This window comes from Chaetodon trifascialis, chromosome 15, assembly GCF_039877785.1.
Source record: "Chaetodon trifascialis isolate fChaTrf1 chromosome 15, fChaTrf1.hap1, whole genome shotgun sequence".
Classification (NCBI taxonomy): Eukaryota; Metazoa; Chordata; class Actinopteri; order Chaetodontiformes; family Chaetodontidae; genus Chaetodon; species Chaetodon trifascialis.
In genome coordinates this window covers 11715431-11737388 of record NC_092070.1, presented here as the reverse complement: position 1 = coordinate 11737388, position 21958 = coordinate 11715431, and the positions used below count along the sequence as shown (strand labels likewise).

Genomic DNA, 21958 nt, shown 5'->3' with positions numbered 1-21958 from the left:
ATTCTTGGCAATAATACACTTTACACTACACCTTTTTAAGTAACATTGAAAATATTCTAATATGAGATAATGTCAGTGAATAGATGCCAGAAGCACGGCTGGATTATGAGACATCGGGCTCCTGGACACACACATTAAAGGCCACACACACCCTCCCTCACTGGAGCAACACATCCAGACTGGGTTTGTTTGTAGTTGTTATTTTTCTGGTAATTTGGCATCTGTTTGTGATTGTTTTGCATTACTTTGAGGCAATTTTGTGTCTCTTTGTAGTTATTTTGCATCCTTTTTTTTCACGTCTTTGTAATTTTGCATGATTTGTGGTCACTTTGTGAGCAGTCTTATGTGATTTTACAATAGTTTTGAATCATTTTCTAGCAGTTTTGTATCACATTGGGGTCGTTTTGATGCCGTTTTGTGTATTCTAGATGTTTGATTTGCTTTTTGACAAGGAAAATTTACAGCCCCTTCATGCAATGGTTGTGATCTTACCAATCCAACTATCTACCACTTTCTTACTCTGGTGTGTATCTGAAGTCTATTAGTTAGATCTAAGCTGTAGTCAAAGTCTTTCTTTGTGAAACCGGGCACTGGAGTTCAGTGACAGAAGGCAAAAGGAGCTGAAAAACAAAAGACCACAACAAACAGTTGCAACAGTATCAGGAAATTTTATTTAATTATATGTATATAATTCTGTTTCTTTGTTAATCGTTTAATTCATAATACCCATGAATATACAGACTATAACCCTCAATAACTCATATCTCTTTGACAATCTACTTAAATCTTCTTTTAAAATAATTCCTTATAAGATCTTGGAGGGGAAATCAAAAAAAAAAACCAAAAGAAAGGTTTCAGAAAGATTGAAAACACTGCCAATAATAATCACGCCCATAAGAGAAATAACGAAGAAAAAAATACAAATAAAAACATCCTAATATTTAAAAAAATGATACAACTTTAACTCCCTTTTATGTAAAAAAAAAAAAAAGAAAGAAAGAAAGAAAGAAAGAAAGAAAATACAACAACTCACCAATATAACAACAATAGCAATAATAAGAACAGCCATTTAAAAACAACAATATCTGGTAACAGGCCTTGTTAGCGACAGGCCTTTAGACTCGTTGATACTCTGAATGTTTATGGTGTGTTTAAGTGCAACTTTTCACAAACACACAGATACACTCCTCAGAAAGAGAGAGGAAGTGTGTGTGCGAGCATGTCAGGAGGATTGCAAAATGTGGTCCTCTTGGTTTGTTCCCATGGTTACCCAGTGAGATGTTTGGTCTGGTGGCAGGTTGAAGAGGAAAAAAAAAAAAAAAAAAGCAAGCATGGCCTGGACATAGAAAATATCTGTGCGACTGTTTTGGTGTAAGAAAAAAAAAAGTCTCACAGATGTAAAAGCACAGGTAACTGCAGGGAGACGAAACACGACACACTTCCAAAACACACACACATACAGGACAAAAGGAGTCTTGGCTTTATGTTACTGAGGAGCAGATACACAAACACTTGGACAAAGACAAATTACTGCAGACCATCAATGAGTCTTAACACACACACACACACACACAGCAGGTGAAACTTAAAGCTGAACGAAGAGGATGCAAGACGGGGAGTGAACCAAAACAACAACCTTGAAGGGGAGAGAGTGTGGCTGGAGAGACAAAAGTGCAGGCGTGCTGATTGAGTGATGATTGCAGTCAGTTCCCTGCTTGTGTGGCCATCCATGATCTATGATCCAGGCAATGGTTTTCTGAGGAGGGGAGGAGGAGGAGGAGAAGTGGCAGCAAAGTCAGTCCCACTGAGGAGAAGCAGACACGGTTGGGAGGAGGAGGGGAGGAGGAGGAGGAGGAGGAGAAGGAGAAGAGGGGAGGCAGCCCTTTTAAGTAAAGCGTGGTCAGAGTCAGGGGGGGTTGAACAAAAGGATGAAAATCCCCACATGCACCAAAAAGCCTCACACCGATCCCAGAGTGCTGGCTATGGCTTCTGAGAAACAGCCTACGACGCGGCTCGAGCCCGAGACAGAAAAAACAAACCAATGGCTCTGCGGACGAGTGGGCGAGGCCGGTGAGCGCTCCAGATCTGGAGTCTCTAAGCATCACGGGCCTGCCCCGACGCAGAGGGGATCCAGTGCATGTGTTGGTCCAAACTGGGGGCTCCTCTACTGGTCCCAGTGCAACAGGCAAAAACTGGTGCAGGCAAAGCTGGTGACTGAGCTGGACCTGCAGGTGGTGCTCCAACAAGCAGCTGTTAGTACAGTCACGTCCAGAGCGAAGAGAGAGGAGGGAGCACACACTCACGGCTGACAGGAACAATGCACACAGGTAATAACACACATGCACACACTCGAAGAAACATGAGAAGCCGACAGGAGCGCAGGAACTGGGATATATGCTGTACAACCATGAAGGGGTGATGGCTGCTTGGCTGTGCACTGAGCAGGAATAGCTGTGCAGCACTCTGACATTCCTGAGTTTGACCATTTTGTTGTTGATTACGCTGCATTCAAGTCATATCGGAGTTGTGATTACGAGTTTCTGACTTTTACACAGCGCTCACGTCCACTCTCAAGCCACGACGTCTCTGAAAGCTCTGATATATCCGACTTGGCACTGACTAAAAGATAAGTGCCTGAGAGCAAAACAAACTTGGACACATCAGCCAAAGAACGCTCGCAAGTCGATCGTCCGTATCAATATGACACGAACGCAGCATTTTTCAGCAACACATGCAGTTTTCTCAGTAGTTGTAAAAAAAAGGAGCTGTTCTTGTAACAGTTTGCAAGTGGTGAACACTAAGCTGCAACGACAGACTCCAGAAAACTCAGGCCATTTTCAACGCTCACGTCAATGAGCCAAAACAATCCTAATCTGAAAAGGCTTTGTTGGAAAGTGCAATTTGCTCTTCTGTATGCTGCATTCACATGTAGTCACTTAAATTTCATGAAATTTCGTGCAGAAATTTTAGGTTTGGGCCTCTGCTGACAGCTCGGCTCCAGCCTGCGTACACGTTTGACGGCACACAGTTGTCCTGGGTCAAATGGCAGCTGAAATGCAGAACAAAAATAGCACGGTAGGATGGAAAGGTTGATGTTAACCAGGCCCCATTTTCCAGAATACTCTATGGGCTCCGTACACATGGCTCTGGAAATTTAGGATTGAAGATACGCTGAGGAATGACAGCTGAGAGCTTCAGTAATGCTGTGAGACGAGCAGTCAACCAGTCAGCTGCTATGCGTTTGTAACTGAAATGTGATTTAATATAGGAATGTGATACTGACACTGGATCAGCTATTTGATGTTGGTTGTATTTCAAAGAAAAAGGGATATTCTAGGGTCAAGTGTGGACAACACAGTAATGTTACACTAGCGTCTCACATCAGCATTCTGGCAGTATCTTCCACTATAAAACTTCAGGTAGCTCCTGATCGTTACATTTCTGATGATTCAAATCTCCGACTCTCACGTGTGTTGCTAATTTGGAGACTGTTGGGCAAAAAAAACAAAACAGCTTTGATATGGTGCCATGAAGTACTGTGAACGTCCTGGAAAATGGGGCTTAGCTGTCACTGCTGTAATATCTGAATGAGCACGCAATACAAACTATATCTCATGCTATTTCGCTTTGTTCCAATCATATAGCGCCTCCTAAATATAACCAACTTTCCATAAATGACGAGCGCGTTCACCTTTGTCTACTCTTGGTATGAGTCATGTATAAAGAAACGTGTTTAAGGTACAATTCAAAACTACGACAGATATTCTTTCGTTGCTCCCCAGCTAAGTTTCTCACATCTCTCTGCCACTTTGGTTAATTTCAGGAATGCATGCATTCATATGAACATCATACACAGTTTGTTTTTAGGAGGGGGGTGGGGAGAGCGACAACAAAGAAATCTATAAACCTGCCAACATGCCACTAAAACATTGTATGTTTGTCTTGAAATCAAGTTTTTCGAAAAATGACTACCAAATATAAACCCCAAAACATACAAATACGACTGAACTGATCCGAAAACACTCGAACAACGATGTACAAACAAGAACTGCGACAAGCACACTTAAAAAGAAAAAAAAAACAAAAGCTTTTATATTTTTGTATATACATACACACACCTGATTAGCATCCCCCGTTCTTTAGCCCTCAATTTTTCCCGGTTGGAATTTACATGGATCAAGACAAGAGAGTTACGGTGTTGGTTAATACAGTAGTATGTGTTTATATGAGAGGGAGCGACAGAGAGAGGAGAGCTCAGACAGACAGATCAGCGACAGGTGCAGGAGAGGAGAAAGAAAGGGTTTGATCGGGACGAGAGAGTTACTGTAGACGGGACAGTATGAGGCAGGACGTCAAACAGGTGAGAGGAGGGAGAGTCCAACATGGATAAAACTGAAACAGTATGAGTACGCCAGACCCTACCACCCCACCCAACCACAGAAATCAAAGTTAGACTTAGCTCTCTTGCAGTAGAAATGGAAAGATAAGCAGTTAAATGTTCATATTTCTTGTTTTCTCTTTTTGTTGGTTGCTTGAAGATGCATTTTTCTTTTGTTTTAGCATGTCGTTTGGGGTCTTCTTGGTCCAAGCCTCTGTGTGGCTTTGCCACTCTTCAGGGCTAAAAAAAAAAGAAAAGAAAAAAAGAAATGCACTTAGGGCCGTTAGCTCCCGTAGGACAGGATCTGACTCACTCACCGTTCGCTAAGATACGAGGATGTAGCAGAAACGTCCATTAGAGTCACAAATTCAATTGAAGAACTGCAGAAAACAACATCCAGAGAAATTTCTACCAAGAAGTATACAAACAATGGACAGCTCAGGTAATAACTTTCACCTTTGTGTGGATCTCCAAATAAACAATAAGGTGGTGATTGAGATGGTCAGTGTTTAGAGACTGAAATCTGGGCTTTTTTGATGAAATAAACACGTGTGGCTCTACAGCCACAATTCCACCAAGGTGTCCGGTTCATGTCAGTTCATTACACCAACAGAACACCAACAGAACCACTCCACTCCATCCTGTTTTTGTCAGCCCGCTGTTGAGGTACCAAGCACACTAACACAGTACCTAACGGTGGAGCAACAAACACTGCAGCCTGTTGATTGATCAGAGAGATGTGGACCAATCACAGTCGTCTCATTGTCTGCGCTCTGATGGTGGAGTTTTTTCCTCCAGCAGCCTTTTGTCTTGCTGCCTGCAGTCTTTTCTCTCCTCAAACAAAGCTCATATCCTTGCTGTAATAAACAACAAGACACTGAGAGAATATGAAACATTTGGTGTCCTCTATCATGTTCTTGTTGTTCAAAGAGCAGCACAGCTCAGTATGTAATGTGACGGTGAATACGAGCAGAGCAGAGGAAAAGGTGAGCAGGAAGTCGTCAAACTGGCAGTAAATTTATAGTAGAGGTTACAGTTAATAAATACTACAGCCTCTTTAGACCAAGAAAGGTCTTGTCATTTAAGAGTACTGTCTGTGGTGGAAATGTGGAACAGATCATGGGTTTAGCTACGTTAGTGTGTGTCAGGGATGGATCTGAAGAGTACTACTTTGAGAGCACATCATGTTCTCAAAAGTCAAATATTATGCATGCTAATAGCAGCAGGACATTAAGGCCGTTTACTGGACATCATCGCTCTGGAGATGATCATTTGTTGTCTTAATAAAAGGGCCTTCCTCCACTCTGTCCAGTAGACTGTCTTTGAGAACATGCACACAGCTCGACCTGTGTCAAACCAGGCCAGACTCGGTCTAAATAAACAGTTTTTGATGAACCCGGACCGAGTGTGAGTGTCATTTTTAGATAACCCATTTAGCCCACATCTGGCCGCTTTTGTCTAATCACAACACTCACCAACCATCGATTTCTGCCGCATGCGTACAATTACTGTCGTCTTTTAACTGGCTGGTGGAAGCTGCAGGGTTTGAGTGAATGCATAAAAGGCATTTGCTCCACTGGCATCTAGTGGTCTCAAACCACCACAAAGTCTATTCAGAGCTCTTATGGAAAAAAAAAAAAAAAAAAAAATCAGGCATGGGGTGAACCAGCTTTCAGTACAGCTTTCTGACATGAACTGATACTTAAAGCGGTTGATTCTTGACTTATGTTGCAGTTTGTTTACGTTTTTCTCTCTTTAACAGAACATGCTGCTAATCACTCAGATAAAGCTGCTGGGACTTTAAACCAAGAAAACTAGCTTGGTCTGTTGCTATATGTGCTGAATACTGAGAATCAAAAATAAATTGCCATTTCTTTCCATGAAGCTGGCCAATGCTAGGTGGTGACACTAAACCAACTAGTTTGTGTCAAGAAAAGCAAGGGAAAATCTTCCAAAGTACATATTCGTATACTAAATTTGTGACAGCAGAACCCTGTGTCGCCCTGACTGTGTGTTTGGTGTGAGGTCACTGGCCTTTTCACATACCTGCGGGTCTCAGGAGCCCTGGTAGGTTTCCTGGAAACGAGCCGTTTCCTCAAAGATCAGTTCCTTCAGCTTCTCCTTGGGAAGGTCATCCAGCTCCATGGAGAAAGTGAAGGGCTCCTCTGCTACTGGCTACACACAGACACATTGTACAAACCTTCAACCACAAGCTCACATCTAGCTTTAAAAGAAAGTCTGCTGGTAAAAGTGAGAGGTGAGTTGTGTTACACAGTTGCAACTTGCTGCAGAGTTATTAAACTTGTAAGAGGCAGCAGCAGCAGCTTATGATCTGGAAGTAGTGGTTTGAAGGCTTTAAGACTGCTGCTGCCAAGTGGATTTATGTAGCCACAGCAGTGCAGTACAGTGTGATCAGGATACAACAAGAGCAAATGGAGGAGCAATTCAATGAAAGCAGTATTTCCACAAACACTGCTGCACCGCCTTGAGAAAGCTGTGCTCAAACACACTGATTTCTATGGCACAGTGCAGCGTAGTAGTTGGATTCCTTCTCTGCTGACATAAGATGTGACGTGATTAGCGATTACATTCTCTAACATCTCTCAAGCCGAAGCATGGAGCAAAACTTAATACTGATTGCATTCCAAACACAGCTAAGAGGATTCCCGGCACACAGTGAAGTCCTGGCTCTCGGTCGAAAACAATGACAAACGTGTTTGAATGAATAAGCCCTTCTGCCTCCAACATTTGTGCAAATCTCAAAACTGACGTAAGACCTGCTGTTGTCGTTCTTCAGTTTGTGCAAATTTCTCTGTGCAGTTTAAATATTGATAAACTGATCTTACAAAGGCTGCCGTTCTTACAAGTTGAGTCTTTAGCTTTAAAAAACTTTCTTCACTGAGCACATTCCTCCAGGCCAATATTCCACAGCTTTTCATCTCTTACAACTTCACTGTAGAAGTAGAATAATTCACAAATCAGCTTGATACGGTGGCTCCATCTGCGCCTACCTCGTCTGAGGGATCGTAGTACTGCTCCAGGTAAGGATGAGCCAGGGCCTCTTCCACACTGATGCGCTTGATGGGGTTAAAGGTCAACATGCGGCCAAGCAGGTCCAGAGCTGCATTAGATGAGTCAAAAGCTTTTGTTAGTTCAGTCACCAGGTTGTGCATGTGATATGAAATACAACTTATTTTATTTCACTGTCAAAATGTTTATTTGAACAGATATTGAAACAACCAAATATTGCACTATTTCCACTTATTTACTTATTTTATTCAGTGTATTCAGTGTATACATGGACAATAGCATTGGGAGTGCACATAAATTGTAATTCAAATCTACACCCGTCCATAGAAGGCCTTTTTTCTGATTTTCTCCCCCTTCATATTCCAGATTTATAAATGAATTCCATACCTTTAGAGTCAGCCTTGCAGTAGAGCTTTTCCCAGGGGACCTTGGGTTTGTCAGGCAGGGCCTGCAGGTAGTTCCTTGCCTTCATGTTGATAATGCAGTTCAGATCTTCTTGAGATGGAGAGCCAAGGACACCTACACACAGAGGAGAGTGAGAGACATCTTTTAATGTGGCTGACGGCCAGCCATATGCTGGTGGTCTATGGGGCAGATGGTGCTGTTAGTGTGATGAAAATCCTCCATAAATGCCACCAAAGAAGGTCCAACGCTCACCCCATTTTCAGCTCAATCACATCTAATTACTTTGTTGTTTTTGTAAGACAGAAACTATGCACATTCACTTTTCATAAGTTGAGTGATACTGTAAAGGTCATATGTACAAGCTGTTTAAATTGGCTGTAATTTCAAGGATCACAAACAAAACAAAGAGGAAAAACACAAGAAAATCAGACTTGATGCCAACGTGAATGATCGACTTGCAAATAAAAATGACTGATGAATGTAACAGGTGCTTCAGCCAAGGTCACAGCGTTAACATCTTGTAGAAATGAGTGGAAACTCGGTCTTACCCAGTATGTGGTTGAGCTGGTCCAAGTAGTGCTTCCCGGGAAAGATGGGCCTGTTGGACAACATCTCAGCCAGGATGCAGCCCACTGACCAGATGTCAATGGACTTAGAGTAGCCCTGAGACACAAACACACGTACAGTCAACAAACCAAGAAGCCATCCACTCTGATGCAGAGTGCAGCTCGGTTCCTCAGACACCTACCTTTGAGTTGAGCATGATTTCTGGAGCCCTGTACCAACGTGTGGCCACGTATTCGGTCAAGAAGCCTGTGTGGTCGTGCTCGGGGTCGGCTATCCGTGCCAGGCCAAAGTCACAGATCTGAGGATGACACAAAGGGTCAGAGGTCACAAACATCATTCTGTTGTAGATTATGTCACAGATGTACTTTATGTCATCACTTGTATGTTGTGTACTTCAATGATATTCAGTTTGATTGTGCAGATGTCCAATAATAAATTCAATTGTAGTTCAGCAGTGTTTCACTTCTGGCCCCTTCGAGTTTGGCGAGCTATCTGCTAACATAAGAAACAAACACTTGAGAACAATAGTGGAATCAGGAAAGGGAAACGCCTTCAGGGAACAGTTTCTAGCATCCAAACCCAACTGTGAATCATTTAATATGAAGCATCTGCTAAAGCAAAATTTCATTCAGTGTTTAGTGCACAGTGAGCGGTTATCCTGAAGTATCTTTAACTTAGATTAAAAGTAGTGAAGTCAATTCCATATGAGACACACACAGACCAACAGGACTCTAGTGGAGGCAACCAGGCTCCTCTGTGTTGTCATGAAACTCTTACGGGCATAAGAATAAGTCAAGGCTGAAAATCTGGATCATATAGAGAAATAACTGGGGGATCCGTGGTAAACAAGGAAGGGCTTGGGTCAATTCATCAGCCGCATCCTACATTCCTCAGATTCCTTTTCAATCTTGTTGAGAGATGGTCTAAGTTGCTGCTGGTACCAGTGTTTAAATCAGCAATATGGTTCTTGTGCAAGATGATTACTGAAAATAAACATTTGACTTTACAACTAAAATCTTTTTAACACTTGTCAGGTAATGCTTAATACCTGCAGTGAAATTCACAATATATAAATGCAGGATTTCAACAAATGTTTAAAAATACTGTGCAAAGCATTCAGATGTGTAAAATCCACCATCACCTAAAATATCAATGCTGTGTGTGTGTGTGTGCGTGTGTGTGTGTGTTGACCTTGAGGTCACAGGTGGTGTTGATGAGCAAGTTGGAGGGCTTGAGGTCACGGTGCAACACATTGGCCGAGTGAATGTACTTGAGGCCTCGCAGGATCTGGTAAAGGAAATAGCAGATGTGGTCGTTGCTTAGCTTCTGGCTCTTCAGCAGCTTGTACAGATCCGTCTCCATCAGAGTCTGCACGATGTAGCTGGAAGGACACGCGAGTCAAGGAGGACAGCGACAAGTATCCACTGACAACAGGAGAAACATAAGGACCGCTCCGAGAGCTAATTCAACATTGTCCTAAATTATTCAGACTTAAGTTTATGAGTAAAGTCAAATCAAAAACTGCTGAGCCATACTTTATATTATATCTACCTTTGTTTAAACCTCCAGCTTCTGGGTACAATGATTTTTTTCCCATCATGTTCTCTACACTTTCATCTTGGTTAGTAATATATAAGCGTATGATGCATGCCATTGATCATCAACATAACCTGCTATATGCGTGTTGCATTCAGGGACCACCAGGGAAGGACATGTTAGCCTACTATCCATCCATCCATCCATTTTCTATGCCGCTTATCCCTTTCGGGGTTGCGGGGGGGCCGGAGCCTATCTCGGCTGTCAACGGGCGGGAGGCGAGGTACACCCTTGACCGGTCGCCAGCTGATCGCAGGGCACAAACACACAACCATTCACACTCACACTCACACCTAGGGGCAATTTAGAGTCACCAATTAACCTAATGAGCATGTTTTTGGTCCGCGGGAGGAAGCCGGAGTACCCGGAGAGGGAAGAAGAACATGGGACAACATGGGAAGAACATGCAAACTTCGCACAGAAAGGCCCGACCCGGGAATCGAACCGGCGAGCTTCTTGCTGTGAGGCACGCGCACTACCTGCTGCGCCACCGTGCAGCCCGTTAGCCTACTATTTTGTGTTATTTCCTTCTATTACAGAAAAAAAGAGTAAAAGCTGACCGGAGATTTTTTTCAGATTTCAGTTTCTTTTTTTGTATTTATGAAATCCCTCGTGGGCTGGATCAAACGGTCTTGTGGGTCGCACACAGCCTGGAGGCTGGACATTCTCCACCGCTGCTCTATTGCGACCATGAGGTTCACATTTGTGGTTTTGAGCAAAATGCCATACAAACTACTGGATGGACTGCCATAAAATATCAGTGAACATGACATTTATGTCCACATCAGGACGACTTGTAATAACTTGTCATAATTTTCCACCTATCAGGCCAAAAATTCAATTTCTCCTATACTTTGGTTACAATCCTGCAAAACTTATGACATTCCCATTAGCCTCAGCTGTACTTTGTGTTTGTCAACTAAGATGGTGAAAGTGGTAAACATTATAACCACCAAACATCAGCAGTAGCATTTAGCTCAACGCACCATTGTGCTCAAAGTACGGGCTCACTGAGCTGCTGGCATGACTGCACCACTCTGAGGTCACAAACTTGGTTAACACAAGTACAGTATGGGGCCGCAAATGACAACACCAGGCCCAGTAGGCCCAAGCACCTGACCCCAGTGAACATAAATAAGTGTTCTTAGATAACAAAATTCAGTCCTCAAGATATTTAGAGCTAATCAGAACATTTCTATTGGGACATTATTGGTATTTATGTTTGCACTTACTTGCCTGTCTTATTGAGGAGGTGATAAAGGCATCCTCTGTAACTAATCCATTGTACGGACATGTTCAGCTAGAGCTTCAACAAACTAGTCAGCTGTGATTGTTTTGAGCAGAAGGGAACCTAAAACAGAACAGGTCAGCTTTCTCTTGTTGTTTCACGCTAGTAGCTACAGCCAAAGATATCAATGGCAAAGAGTATGGTGAGCAGCAACCTTCAACAGGTGGCCGATTCTTATGCATTGCACCTTTAAGGCTTTTTAGGTGACACACTAGAATGCAACAAAGCAGGAAATTGATCTTGCATGGCTCTAAGTGTCTGCATCCTTGCTTGGCTCATGTTTGTGCCCTTAGTCTTGCTCATATAGGAGACCCTAGCATGCAGCGCTCCTACAATCTGAGCTTCATCCAGAATGGAACCACTAACCCATGTCAGTGCCTTCATTTGGTTACATCTGCCCTCATTAGAATTCATCACAAATCCCCAACAACAAAATACAACATAGTGGAGCAACTAAAGAGATCAAAACAAGAATACACCACACATTTCCTTTCAGTGGACAAAGCAGCTTTTCACAGAGAAAGCAGCAACTCACTGACCGGCAGTGCCTACATTGCTCTGCTAGCTGCTCTGCCGGCTGTCTGAAAGGTCTGACCTGAATTATGTGGGTACTGTAACTCATAAGAGTTGAACATAAACTAGCCACAATAGATAAGCAGGTGTTAGATAAGCACTTTGATTGAGCAATTGCTGGCATTTGTGCCTATACAGAGTACTTATTCTTAACTCAAGAATGCAGTAACATGGATAAACTACTTTAAATGTCTGTTGCATGAACTTAGGTTCAACATAAAAAATCTGAGTGTACAAACTGTAGATTTAGAATAACTATCAGTGGCACCCAGCTCCTCAAAACATCTGAATTGTTTATATTTATATTTAGATTACATATTTAGCCTTTTAGTTTAGCTTGTCTGGCCAAAAAACATCAAGAGCAACATAACTGTCTCATAGTTTATCTATCTATCTATACACACACACACACACATATATATATATTTAGTTTAATCTAATAAAGCTTAAAAGGATACACATCCCTCATGTTATCAATGTGCCGTGCCCTGAGAATATCGTTGATGCCGATGATATTCTCATGGTGGAAACGCAGCAGGATCTTGATTTCTCTCAGTGTGCGCTGGCAGTACGTCTGGTGCTCAAACGGGCTGATTTTCTTGATGGCTACGCGCTGGCTCGTCATATTGTCCAGAGCAGAGCTGCACAGGGTGGATGTGGAAAGAAGCACAAAACAGGTCTCATATTACACACTGCACAATTCACACACAATGACGGTATCAGAAACTGGGCTAATGCTGAGCTCCAAAAAGGGCGTTGCAGACTGCCAAGATGCACATGTGACACTTCTTTTCGGAGCGATATGTCGTGAAGCACTGTAGGTGTAGGCCTGACTGTAGGTGCAGTGTGAGTGTGGTGTAGGTGTAGAGTAGATGGAAAGCAGGCAGTGCTGAGAGCAGCTGTAAATGGTTTCTGTTTTGGAGCCCTCGCATTTACTGGTAATCCTCCTGTTGGGTTTGGGGTCTAAATTACAAAAAAATAAAAGAAAAAAAAATTCCATCAAGTCCATAAGTGATTACCAAACGCCCTTTACTGGAAAAAAAAATGGCCAAGACAGATTTTTACACAGCCACCCTCAACAGGAACAACAGTTACATCACATCTTTCCTATGAGTGAAAGCGTGTTCTCTTATTGCACAAGACACTGCATAAACTGGGCATGTTCACACACCTGTGAACCTTCTTCTGTGGTTGAAATACAGTGAAATGAAGAAACAGCACTGGATGTAAGCATTGTTTAAAAATCACATTTGTCACAAAATATCTGTGTGCCTGAATGAAAATGAACAGACAGCTTTGACGCTGGTGTAAATCATGTGACTGAACCCTAGTTTTCCTTCACTGTACCAGCCAGTGGGTGTTGACAATGTTTATTTACAAACACCAAATGCTGCAACAGTGGGATCACATGACCGCGATGGCACAAACAAATAAGCACGGTGCTGTCACCCTCCTGTTTGGAAATGACAGGGCTCTACACGGCGCGTCCTGCTGGACGCGTGCGGGCCCTGCTCTCATGCCACCATTCACTTTGCACAGACACGCAATGCTGTCACATCTGATTGGGTTAACAGTTCTGCCTCGATTGCGATGACTAGGCATCGATGTCAAGTGCAACAGGGTTGCTTAACGTGTACACACAAAGCTGTAGATCACATACAGCGATAACACGAGGAGAGGCCTCGGGACAACCGACAAATCCCACTCGCATCCTCTGCAGCAGCTCTGCTGCAGGCTGAATGTTTAGCAGTCAGCCTTCAGGCAGAGATGAATGTGACTGAGAGACTGATACCGCACGTAGAAAACGGCCACAGCGATAACTAACTCAAATTTGCGGTCAAATGCAATCTGCAAAAGCGCTTTCATCGAACAGCAACGACGTCCTGCGCAATCACTCCCAATCTTGTTTCCTGCAAAGCTCATAGCCACGCCTGTAGCTAGTCAGCTAACCTGCTAACCACAACATGGGTTTTACCGAGGTTAAAAAAATGCCTCAGTGTTGGGTCGCTGTTTTAAACACATACATCGTGATAGCATTAACAGATACTGGACAACGCTTGTTGAACACAGCAGCTGAGGTTATCTGACTGACAGTATTTGCAAACAAACAGCTGACGTTAGCTAGCACTTTTGATTTAGATACTACGATGGCCCAACAGAGACGGCAAGCACAACTCACCAAACCATTCCATAAGCCCCCTCCCCGATGTAAGACAGGTTCGTGTAGCGGGGCCCCACGTCAAACAGCTGGCCCTTCACGGACTCGCACCCCGGCTTGGCCCCCGATGCGGGCGCTCCATCATGCGCAACCGTGCCAGCCGCCCCGGCAGCAGCAGCGCTGTCGGAGCCTGCGGCCCCGACCGCTGCAGTGCTGCTTGAATCCGCCATTCTTCCTCTCCAAACCGCTCCTGCTCTGTCAGTGAGTTTCACCGAAGGACCGCCGCCGCTCTCAGCAGTGTTTAACGTTTTCCCGAGGCTTTAACTGACTGTTTGATTGACGGAGAAAAGCAACTCGATCGGGGCCCTCTCTACTACTGAGGAGTAAATGGATTTCGTGCGCGCGCACGGATTTGGTCTCAGCACCGAGCGTAAATGCGCGTGCCAAACTACGGTAACACAGATGCGTTAGATATGATTGCTGGGGTGACTTGTTTGGGCGGAGTCGCGCTAGTTGTCTCGAGGCACCGCCAACTCAGCTGCATTGTGAAAACGAAACAAACGCAATCTGCAAAAAAAAAAAAAAAAAAAAAAGAAAAAAAAAACATGCAACAATGGCGAGTGGGCGTGCCGAAATGTGTTGCATGCTGCTTGTAGTGACAAAAAACAACAGACTAGATGATCAAATAGTCATTTTATGGATTTTTTTCTTGGTTATCTTTCCCTGAACCTCGAGTGTTGACTTATAGGTGGCTTGTACACTCAATAACACCTACCAACCTCCTGTTATAGCATTGTACCCACAGGTGAGGCTTTTTTGTTTACAGCTATGAGGACTTTACTGTGTATCACGATTCAGATAATGGAAAATAAGATACAAGAAACGAAACAAAAAGTGTTACCAAATGGCGCTTTTTAAAGTTTGTAATAAGTTATAGATACAAAAATATAGAATACTAATTTCAAAATTGACATATTTGTCAATTGTTACAACGTTTGTTACTTAACTTTGATTTCATCCTTTGCAGGAGAGACAGTTTAATCAATTAATGTTCAATATTATCACTATGGAAACAGTGCCACTGTTGTGACCCCACCCCTCTGCCGACGTCACCGCGCCGGGCCGTTTACTTCCTGGTTACTTTGTGCTCCTTGTTGAAGCGGTTGTACTATTGATTTATTGGCTTGGGGCATGGTACGTCTCCTTCTGCGACAGGACTGGATCGGCCGGATTCATCTAGCGCTCACACTCTTCGGACTGCCGTATACCGTCTGCACCCCCGGAGTCAGGTATGGACAGTAACGTTAGTTATAAAGATGTGGCCAGAAGCTATTACATAATGGTACAGTTTCTGCTTTAAGACAACAGCGTAAGCCAAAGTGCACATAGTTATGTGTTGCAGTATTTCTGTCAAAGGAAAAAGTATTTCTGGTATCACAGGCAATCCTAGCTGACCCAGGCGATACGATTGAAGTCAATATTACAGTAGACGTAACCATTAGCTAACTGTATTTATGACCAATGTTCTGTATTTTGACGTGGCTTATGCCCAAAATTATAGTCAAGTTATATTTTTGTTTAATGTCATATTAATATGGAATTTCAAAATGTAACAAATGATCATTCAGAGTTAGATAAAGTAAACCACGAGTAATTTAGTCAACAGATGTATATTGCAGTGTAACAGTAGCTCTCATTCTGTCACGATATTCTCTAGTGACAATCAGTTAAGTGGCTGGTTTCCTCCTGAATATAAATGTCATCAGTGTGTGACAGAAGATTTGTGCTGTGCATTTTATATAATTTGCTGAAGAGCCAGGAGGCCTCCATGCATGTGGATGTGAGTGCATGTGGGGTGTGCCAGGACCATGCTGCAGCGGGGAAGGCAGAGCGAGGCTTATTGACTGGATTTACATGTCTCATATATCCTCCCCTGCAGGTCTGCCATCTCCTGCTCGTCGTCCCATCTTTTCAGAACCAGTCAAACCATCAGACCCATCAGTACCAATATCTGTAACCACTACGTGACCAGTGCTCATACAATGCCACCCTCAGCGGCGCTTCATGTCAAGTCCAGATGCTCCCTCTATCCAGGGTCAGAAATCATGCGCTTCCCCGTGCCTGATGACAAGGTGGAGTGGAGTCAGAACTGGCCGCAATATAATCCAGTCAGCCACACCGACCCATCAGTATTAAAGAAGCCAGTGTGGGCAGATCCTGATATTGGGTAAGAAACAAATACCTGATGTGTGAGACATTCTGACTGTTATACAGGCTGGGGTGTGTTCATGACTGTTTGGATGGCTTCTGTTTGTTTTGCAGCTCTTTCTCTCCAAAGTTCAATGCTGTGGATGGTACTGTGGATAGGACAAGCTTTGAGGGCAGCTACAAACAGGAAAAGGGAAAGCCACTGTAAGTGATTGAGTACCAAGAGAAATGGTTCTTACAAATGTTTTCCTAACATTTAGATAACATTTGTTTATGACACTGTCAGCTGGGTTGGTTTTGCTCAAGAACAGGCACTCCACGTCTGCATGAAGTCATTTTCAAGCCTTGAAGGGTCGAAAGTGGACTCCAAAAGAAATGACCGAACCAAAATTTCTGATGCTTAATGTGATGGCAAACACTTTCACACTCATATAGCAGTAGCTACACAAAGCTGCTGTCCAGCATGATGATTCTCAGAGGGACCTGTAGTATGAGCAACCCTTTCACATCACATGAAGTTATTTCATTAAACAGGGTGTCTGTTTGCACCCAGATGAGAATAGTCCCACAGCTATTTGGCTATTTACAACCGTTATTATTACCTTTATTTAACCAGGAAATCCCATTGAGATTCAAAAGAGACCTGGCCAAGGTAGCAGGTCTCTTGTTCCCAGGAGAGATAGAAGAATGGGAGCAAAGTCCAGCAAAGAGACCGGGGTTTGAGTCCTGTGTAGAACCAAAAGTCAATGCTGACTTAATTTATTTATTTACATTACTTAATTACATTAATCAACCAGTTTTGGGTGCAAATAGCATAGTTGGCTTTGTACACCTAGGTGCTAATAGCATCTGGTTTCATTAAATGTTAATGTCAAAGACATAACTTAGTAAAGCTGTAGTCCAAACACATCTGGATGACTGCCCAGTGCAGGGCTGTGAGAGCTGGTTCTTTAAAGTTAAGTCTATAATTGGAAGGTCTACAATGCTCCATGTCCTCTTTACTAAAGAGTTTGTGTTTGTATGAGTATTTCTTATGCTTATTTTGACTTTAAACTAATTTTTGGAAAACATATCTTTGCAAATTTACTTTTTACTCATTTAGAAATCCACGTGGACGTACAGGGTTGACTGGTAGAGGTTTGCTTGGAAGATGGGGACCCAATCATGCGGCAGATCCCATTGTCACCAGGTAACTTTTTCTTTACTGGTATTACTCGGGGTTGTTAACCATAGTTTATTACTCAGTTTAGTTACCTAAAGAGTGATTCAGTAAAACTCTGTAATAAATGCCTGATGGCTTGATGAATGTCACTCCCTGGCAGATGGAAAGTAGATGCCAATGAAGCAAAGATACATCACCCAGTCTCCAAACGGCCTGTCCTACAGTTTGTGTCCATCAAGAGGAGAGACTGTGGGGAGTGGGCCATTCCTGGGGTGAGTGGCGTTTTTATACAGTACTTTTCTTTTTCATACTTTATTGATGAGGTCTGTTGTTTCCACTGTGTGTCCAACACTTTGTGCCATTCTGCTTTGCTTTTCATCACCCCTATCATGATATGCTCACAGCTGTTCAAGGATCCTCAGGCCTGTAAGATGTTCCTGTGACTTGCTTTTTTGTTTGAGTGCATGCGCTTGCTTTGCAGGGGATGGTAGACGCTGGGGAGCAGGTCTCTCTCACGCTGCAGCGGGAGTTCTCAGAGGAGGCATTGAACTCGTTGGCAGTCCCGCCGTCAGAGAGAGAAAAAATCCATGAACGCATCAACAAACTGTTCAAATCGTCGGGGTTTCAGGTCAGCGATCAACACTCTCTCACTTGTTTACTGTCACATTTTAGTAAACAAGTGCTTCTATGAGGAAATTCAAATATTTTTTTTCCTCCTTCAGGTCTTCAAAGGCTATGTGGATGATCCTAGAAACACTGACAATGCTTGGATGGAGACAGTTGCTGTCAACTTTCATGATGACTTAGGTATTAGTCTGACTCACTGGATGTAGACCATGGCTATCTGGGTATCCTCTATCTGTGTGTTACCATTTTTAAAATCCCTGTCGATACGGAAAACAACAACAACTTTCGAACTAGCAACCTACATGCTGACCATTGCTGGAAATGGCGAGTTACCTGAACTCTAACCTGGCTATTAATGATACAAACATAGATAAGCTGGCAGCTGTTACCTTTTCTTTTTATTTATCCATTTTAATGCTAGGGCTTGCCTCCTCACATGCAACGGTTGCACTAAAACAATTCCACCCCACCAAGACAATTGTGATTAATTTAAGGGTTAAATGCCAACAGGCCAAAGCGGTTTTCCTCCACTATGAGAACAATCATTTTTGGAGGCAGACTTTCCTCCAGCGCTAACAGAGTGCTGTGGTTTGGCCAAGGGAGACTACTCGGTTATCAGTAATTAGGAGGAAGGTTTTTTATCCTTTTTAAAACTTGCCTTGTTTTTCTGGGGCCAATAAACAGCGTGTTTTGTAGAGCAATGACATATCTTTGCTGTTACTGCAGGCAACAGTGTGAGCGAGCTGCCGCTGCAAGCTGGAGATGACGCAGGACAGGTCAAGTGGGTTGATGTCGATTCGTCCTTCCAGCTCTATGCGAGTCATTCCCATTTCCTGGAGCTGGTTGCCAAAGAGAGGAAAGCCCACTGGTAACCAAGGATGAAAGACTCTGTTCTGACATACCAATGACAGAAACACTAAGAGACTTATTGCTCTCTGTGTGCTGTATGTTTGGGCATTGCCATGTACATTTATCCTATATACAGTCCATTTACCTAATCGTATGTGAATCCTCCCATACCAAACATGATCTTAGGTATAATAGTGGAAGCACAATATGCATCTTAGTTTGACACTCATGTACAGTCAAAAGTTTGGACACGCCTTCTCATTCAATGGCTTTTCTTAATTTATATTGGTTTCTACATTTTACATTAATACTGAAGACATCAACACTGCAAAAGAGCACATGTGGGATTATGCAGTAAGCAAAAAAAAAAAAGAGTAAAAAAAGCAAAATATGTTTTTTATTTTAGATTCTTCAAAGTAGGCTCCTTTTGCTTTGATGACAGCTTTGCACACTTTGGCATTCTCTCAGCCAGGTTCAGGTTGGTTGATTGTGGAGGTCAGGTCATCTCAATCAGTGCTCCATCATTCTCCTTCTTGGTCAAGTAGTCCTCACATAGCTTGGAGGTGCGTTCTGACTCCTTGTCCTGTTGAAAAACAAATGATGGTCCCACAAAGCACAGACCAGATGGCACGGCATGTCGCTGCAGAACCCTGTGGTAGCCATGCTGCTTAAGTGTGTTTTGATGTTTTAAAAAGTCAAGAAGGCAAGAAATTCCGCTAATTAGCTTTTGACAAGGCACATCTGTTATGTGAAAGGCATTCCAGGTGACAACCACGTGAAGCCATTTAAAATAATGGTAAAAGCGTGCAAAGCTGGCTTCAAGGTGAACAATGGCTGATTTGAAGAATCTGAAATATATAAGATGTTTTGCTTTGATAATGCTTAAACATAATTTTATGTGTTCTTGCATTGTTGTGATGTATTAATCCTCCATGTAGAAAATAATAGAAATAAAGACAGATCATTGAATGAGAACATGTGTCTAAGCTTTTGACTGACTATGCAGCAACAGTGTGACAATGAAGTTTCAGGTTAATATAGCAGAACTTGCAGAACGGATGAAATGAATGAAAGTCACAGTTTGCAAACTTGGCTGCAGTTTTTGACTCACTGCCTAGAAAAAGCTTAGTATGAGACTGTAAAATGCAAGATGCCGCTGAGTGGCACACCACATTATTTCTGTTGGCACAAATTATGCTAATTTATTCACTGTTAACAAGGATCACATTTACCCAGCGTGATCGTGGAAGAACAAACACAGTGAGCTGCAATGAACATAACACACATTACATTGATTTAAGTGTAATGGGGGGATCAAGATGAAAATGTGTAGACTTGCTTTGATCTTTACATGTGAATGGAATATGAAGATGTGCTGGAACTTCCCACACAGCCCAGCAGTGCAACAAGCTGAACTGAGACAGGCTGAAGCTAGAGGGCGAACATGTTTTCAAGTGGTGACAGACGGTGGAAAGCAAAGGCCATTTCACACTCAACAGCTTGCCTTTATGAAACAGCTCATCTCACTGCTGGGCATACTTTGCTATGAGGCAAAGGATGGGACATTATTCATTAAATGTCTGTTACGTTAGGATTCATGATGCAAACACTAACATGTGGACACTTGTGTCATCAACGGATAGCTAAGATTAAATTAGTTTCAGTTGTGAGAAATAGCTGCATAATCTTGTTTTTCTTATTTTGCACAAATAAGTCCTCTGGCTGAGTTAACAGATTTCAGAAACTCTGATATGAATATTCTGTATGCTTTGCCCACTGGGCACTTATGGGAAAGGGAGAAGAAGGATGCTGTAATTGGGTTTATCCAGTAGGAACCTCTTACAAGAAGAACTTCATTGAATTAGGTCCTCAACAGGTCTAGGAGGCGCCACAAATCCTATAAACCCTTTTTATTTGCTCTCATTGCTGCTCAGCCCACAACATTTGCCTCCATGATATGATATTCAATTATATTAATGTGCAATACCAGCAGCTGTGTGTGGGGAGGTTCAAACCTCACTGTAATACAGTCGGCACATTATAATCCCAAAAATCTTCACACCTATGCAGATGTACATTCAGCTCTGGCGGATTCACAGTCCTCCCCAGACACTTACCAGCTCCACTGGAGCATTTATAGACGAAGCACTAACAGCATTTGTTGTTGCAGCATGGGAGAGTATTTCCCATCCAGATTTCCCCAGGTGTGCTTTTCAAAACCTTTGCTTTCAAGTTCTGGTTACTTCTGCCTAATGTGGTTCTTGGCTTCTGGTCAGTACAAGTCAAAAAATAAATATATGGTAGGATGAGAGAGCGTTATGACTTGGATGCTGCACAATCAAGTGATCAAATAACTTGAATTATCTTCATTATTAATACCTTATTACACCTTACATTATTAATTAGTGTTACACATATGGCTTTTCTGATTGGATTGTCTGTATATTCTATAATATGAAAATGAACCCAGAGGGGTTTACTTATTAAACCTACACCAAAGTGTCTGATGTTGTGTTTCTTCTTATTCATTGGACTCACTTGAAACTGCGAAACATTGTGAATTCTTGAGTTGATTTGTGCAATTTTCCTCCTAAAACAAAGGTGTGTCTTGAAAGTGATCAGTGTACATTGTGTACTGTCTTACAGTACATGTAACATCAGCTGTCTTTAGAAGCAGTGATCTTTAAATGCTTGTGCAAACCTTAAAACCTTCTGCACTATGAAGTGCAGCAGTTACATTTGAACTTACCTACAACAAACCTATATTAACATCTTATCATTTTTAGAACAAATTCTATTGAGAAAAGGAACACTGTCAACAAGGATCACATTAACAACCCCCGTGGCAAAGATGGGATGATTGGGTGAGAGGATGAAAAGGCATAAAAAGACAAGTTGGACACTTGATAAGTGTACTTGACTGCTCTCTTCGCCAGCTGGATGCAGACCCAGACACTTTCCAAAAGCCACTTCTTTATAATGGGTGGAGACATTGCAAATCATTGACTAAACTGGATGTAATGATTTCTTCAGTGGCCTTTAACCTCATAGATGCTGTTCTCACTCAGACAGCAGCAAGTGTGTACTGCATTATCACTACAGATATATGTGCCATAT

At 42.6% G+C, this 21958-nt stretch overlaps 2 protein-coding genes across 2 annotated transcripts; one reads left to right on the top strand and one right to left on the bottom strand.

Annotated features, from left to right (window-relative positions):
• Positions 1-648: 648 nt before the first annotated feature.
• Positions 649-14535, bottom strand: mapk3 (mitogen-activated protein kinase 3). Its single transcript, XM_070980348.1, has 9 exons — positions 14017-14535; positions 12296-12478; positions 9572-9761; positions 8562-8678; positions 8362-8476; positions 7796-7927; positions 7390-7499; positions 6425-6553; positions 649-4618 (listed from the first exon to the last, which is right to left on the bottom strand). The coding sequence occupies exons 1-8, from the start codon at positions 14223-14225 to the stop codon at positions 6434-6436; spliced, it is 1176 nt and encodes a 391-aa protein (XP_070836449.1). The 5' UTR covers positions 14226-14535; the 3' UTR covers positions 649-4618; positions 6425-6433.
• Positions 14536-15106: 571 nt separating this feature from the next.
• nudt9 (nudix (nucleoside diphosphate linked moiety X)-type motif 9) lies at positions 15107-21345 on the top strand. The gene is made up of 8 exons (XM_070981900.1): positions 15107-15284; positions 15935-16222; positions 16318-16407; positions 17306-17392; positions 17526-17637; positions 17847-17993; positions 18088-18172; positions 18719-21345. Exons 1-8 carry the CDS (start codon positions 15187-15189, stop codon positions 18862-18864), a joined length of 1053 nt encoding a protein of 350 aa, XP_070838001.1. The 5' UTR covers positions 15107-15186; the 3' UTR covers positions 18865-21345.
• Positions 21346-21958: the final 613 nt, after the last annotated feature.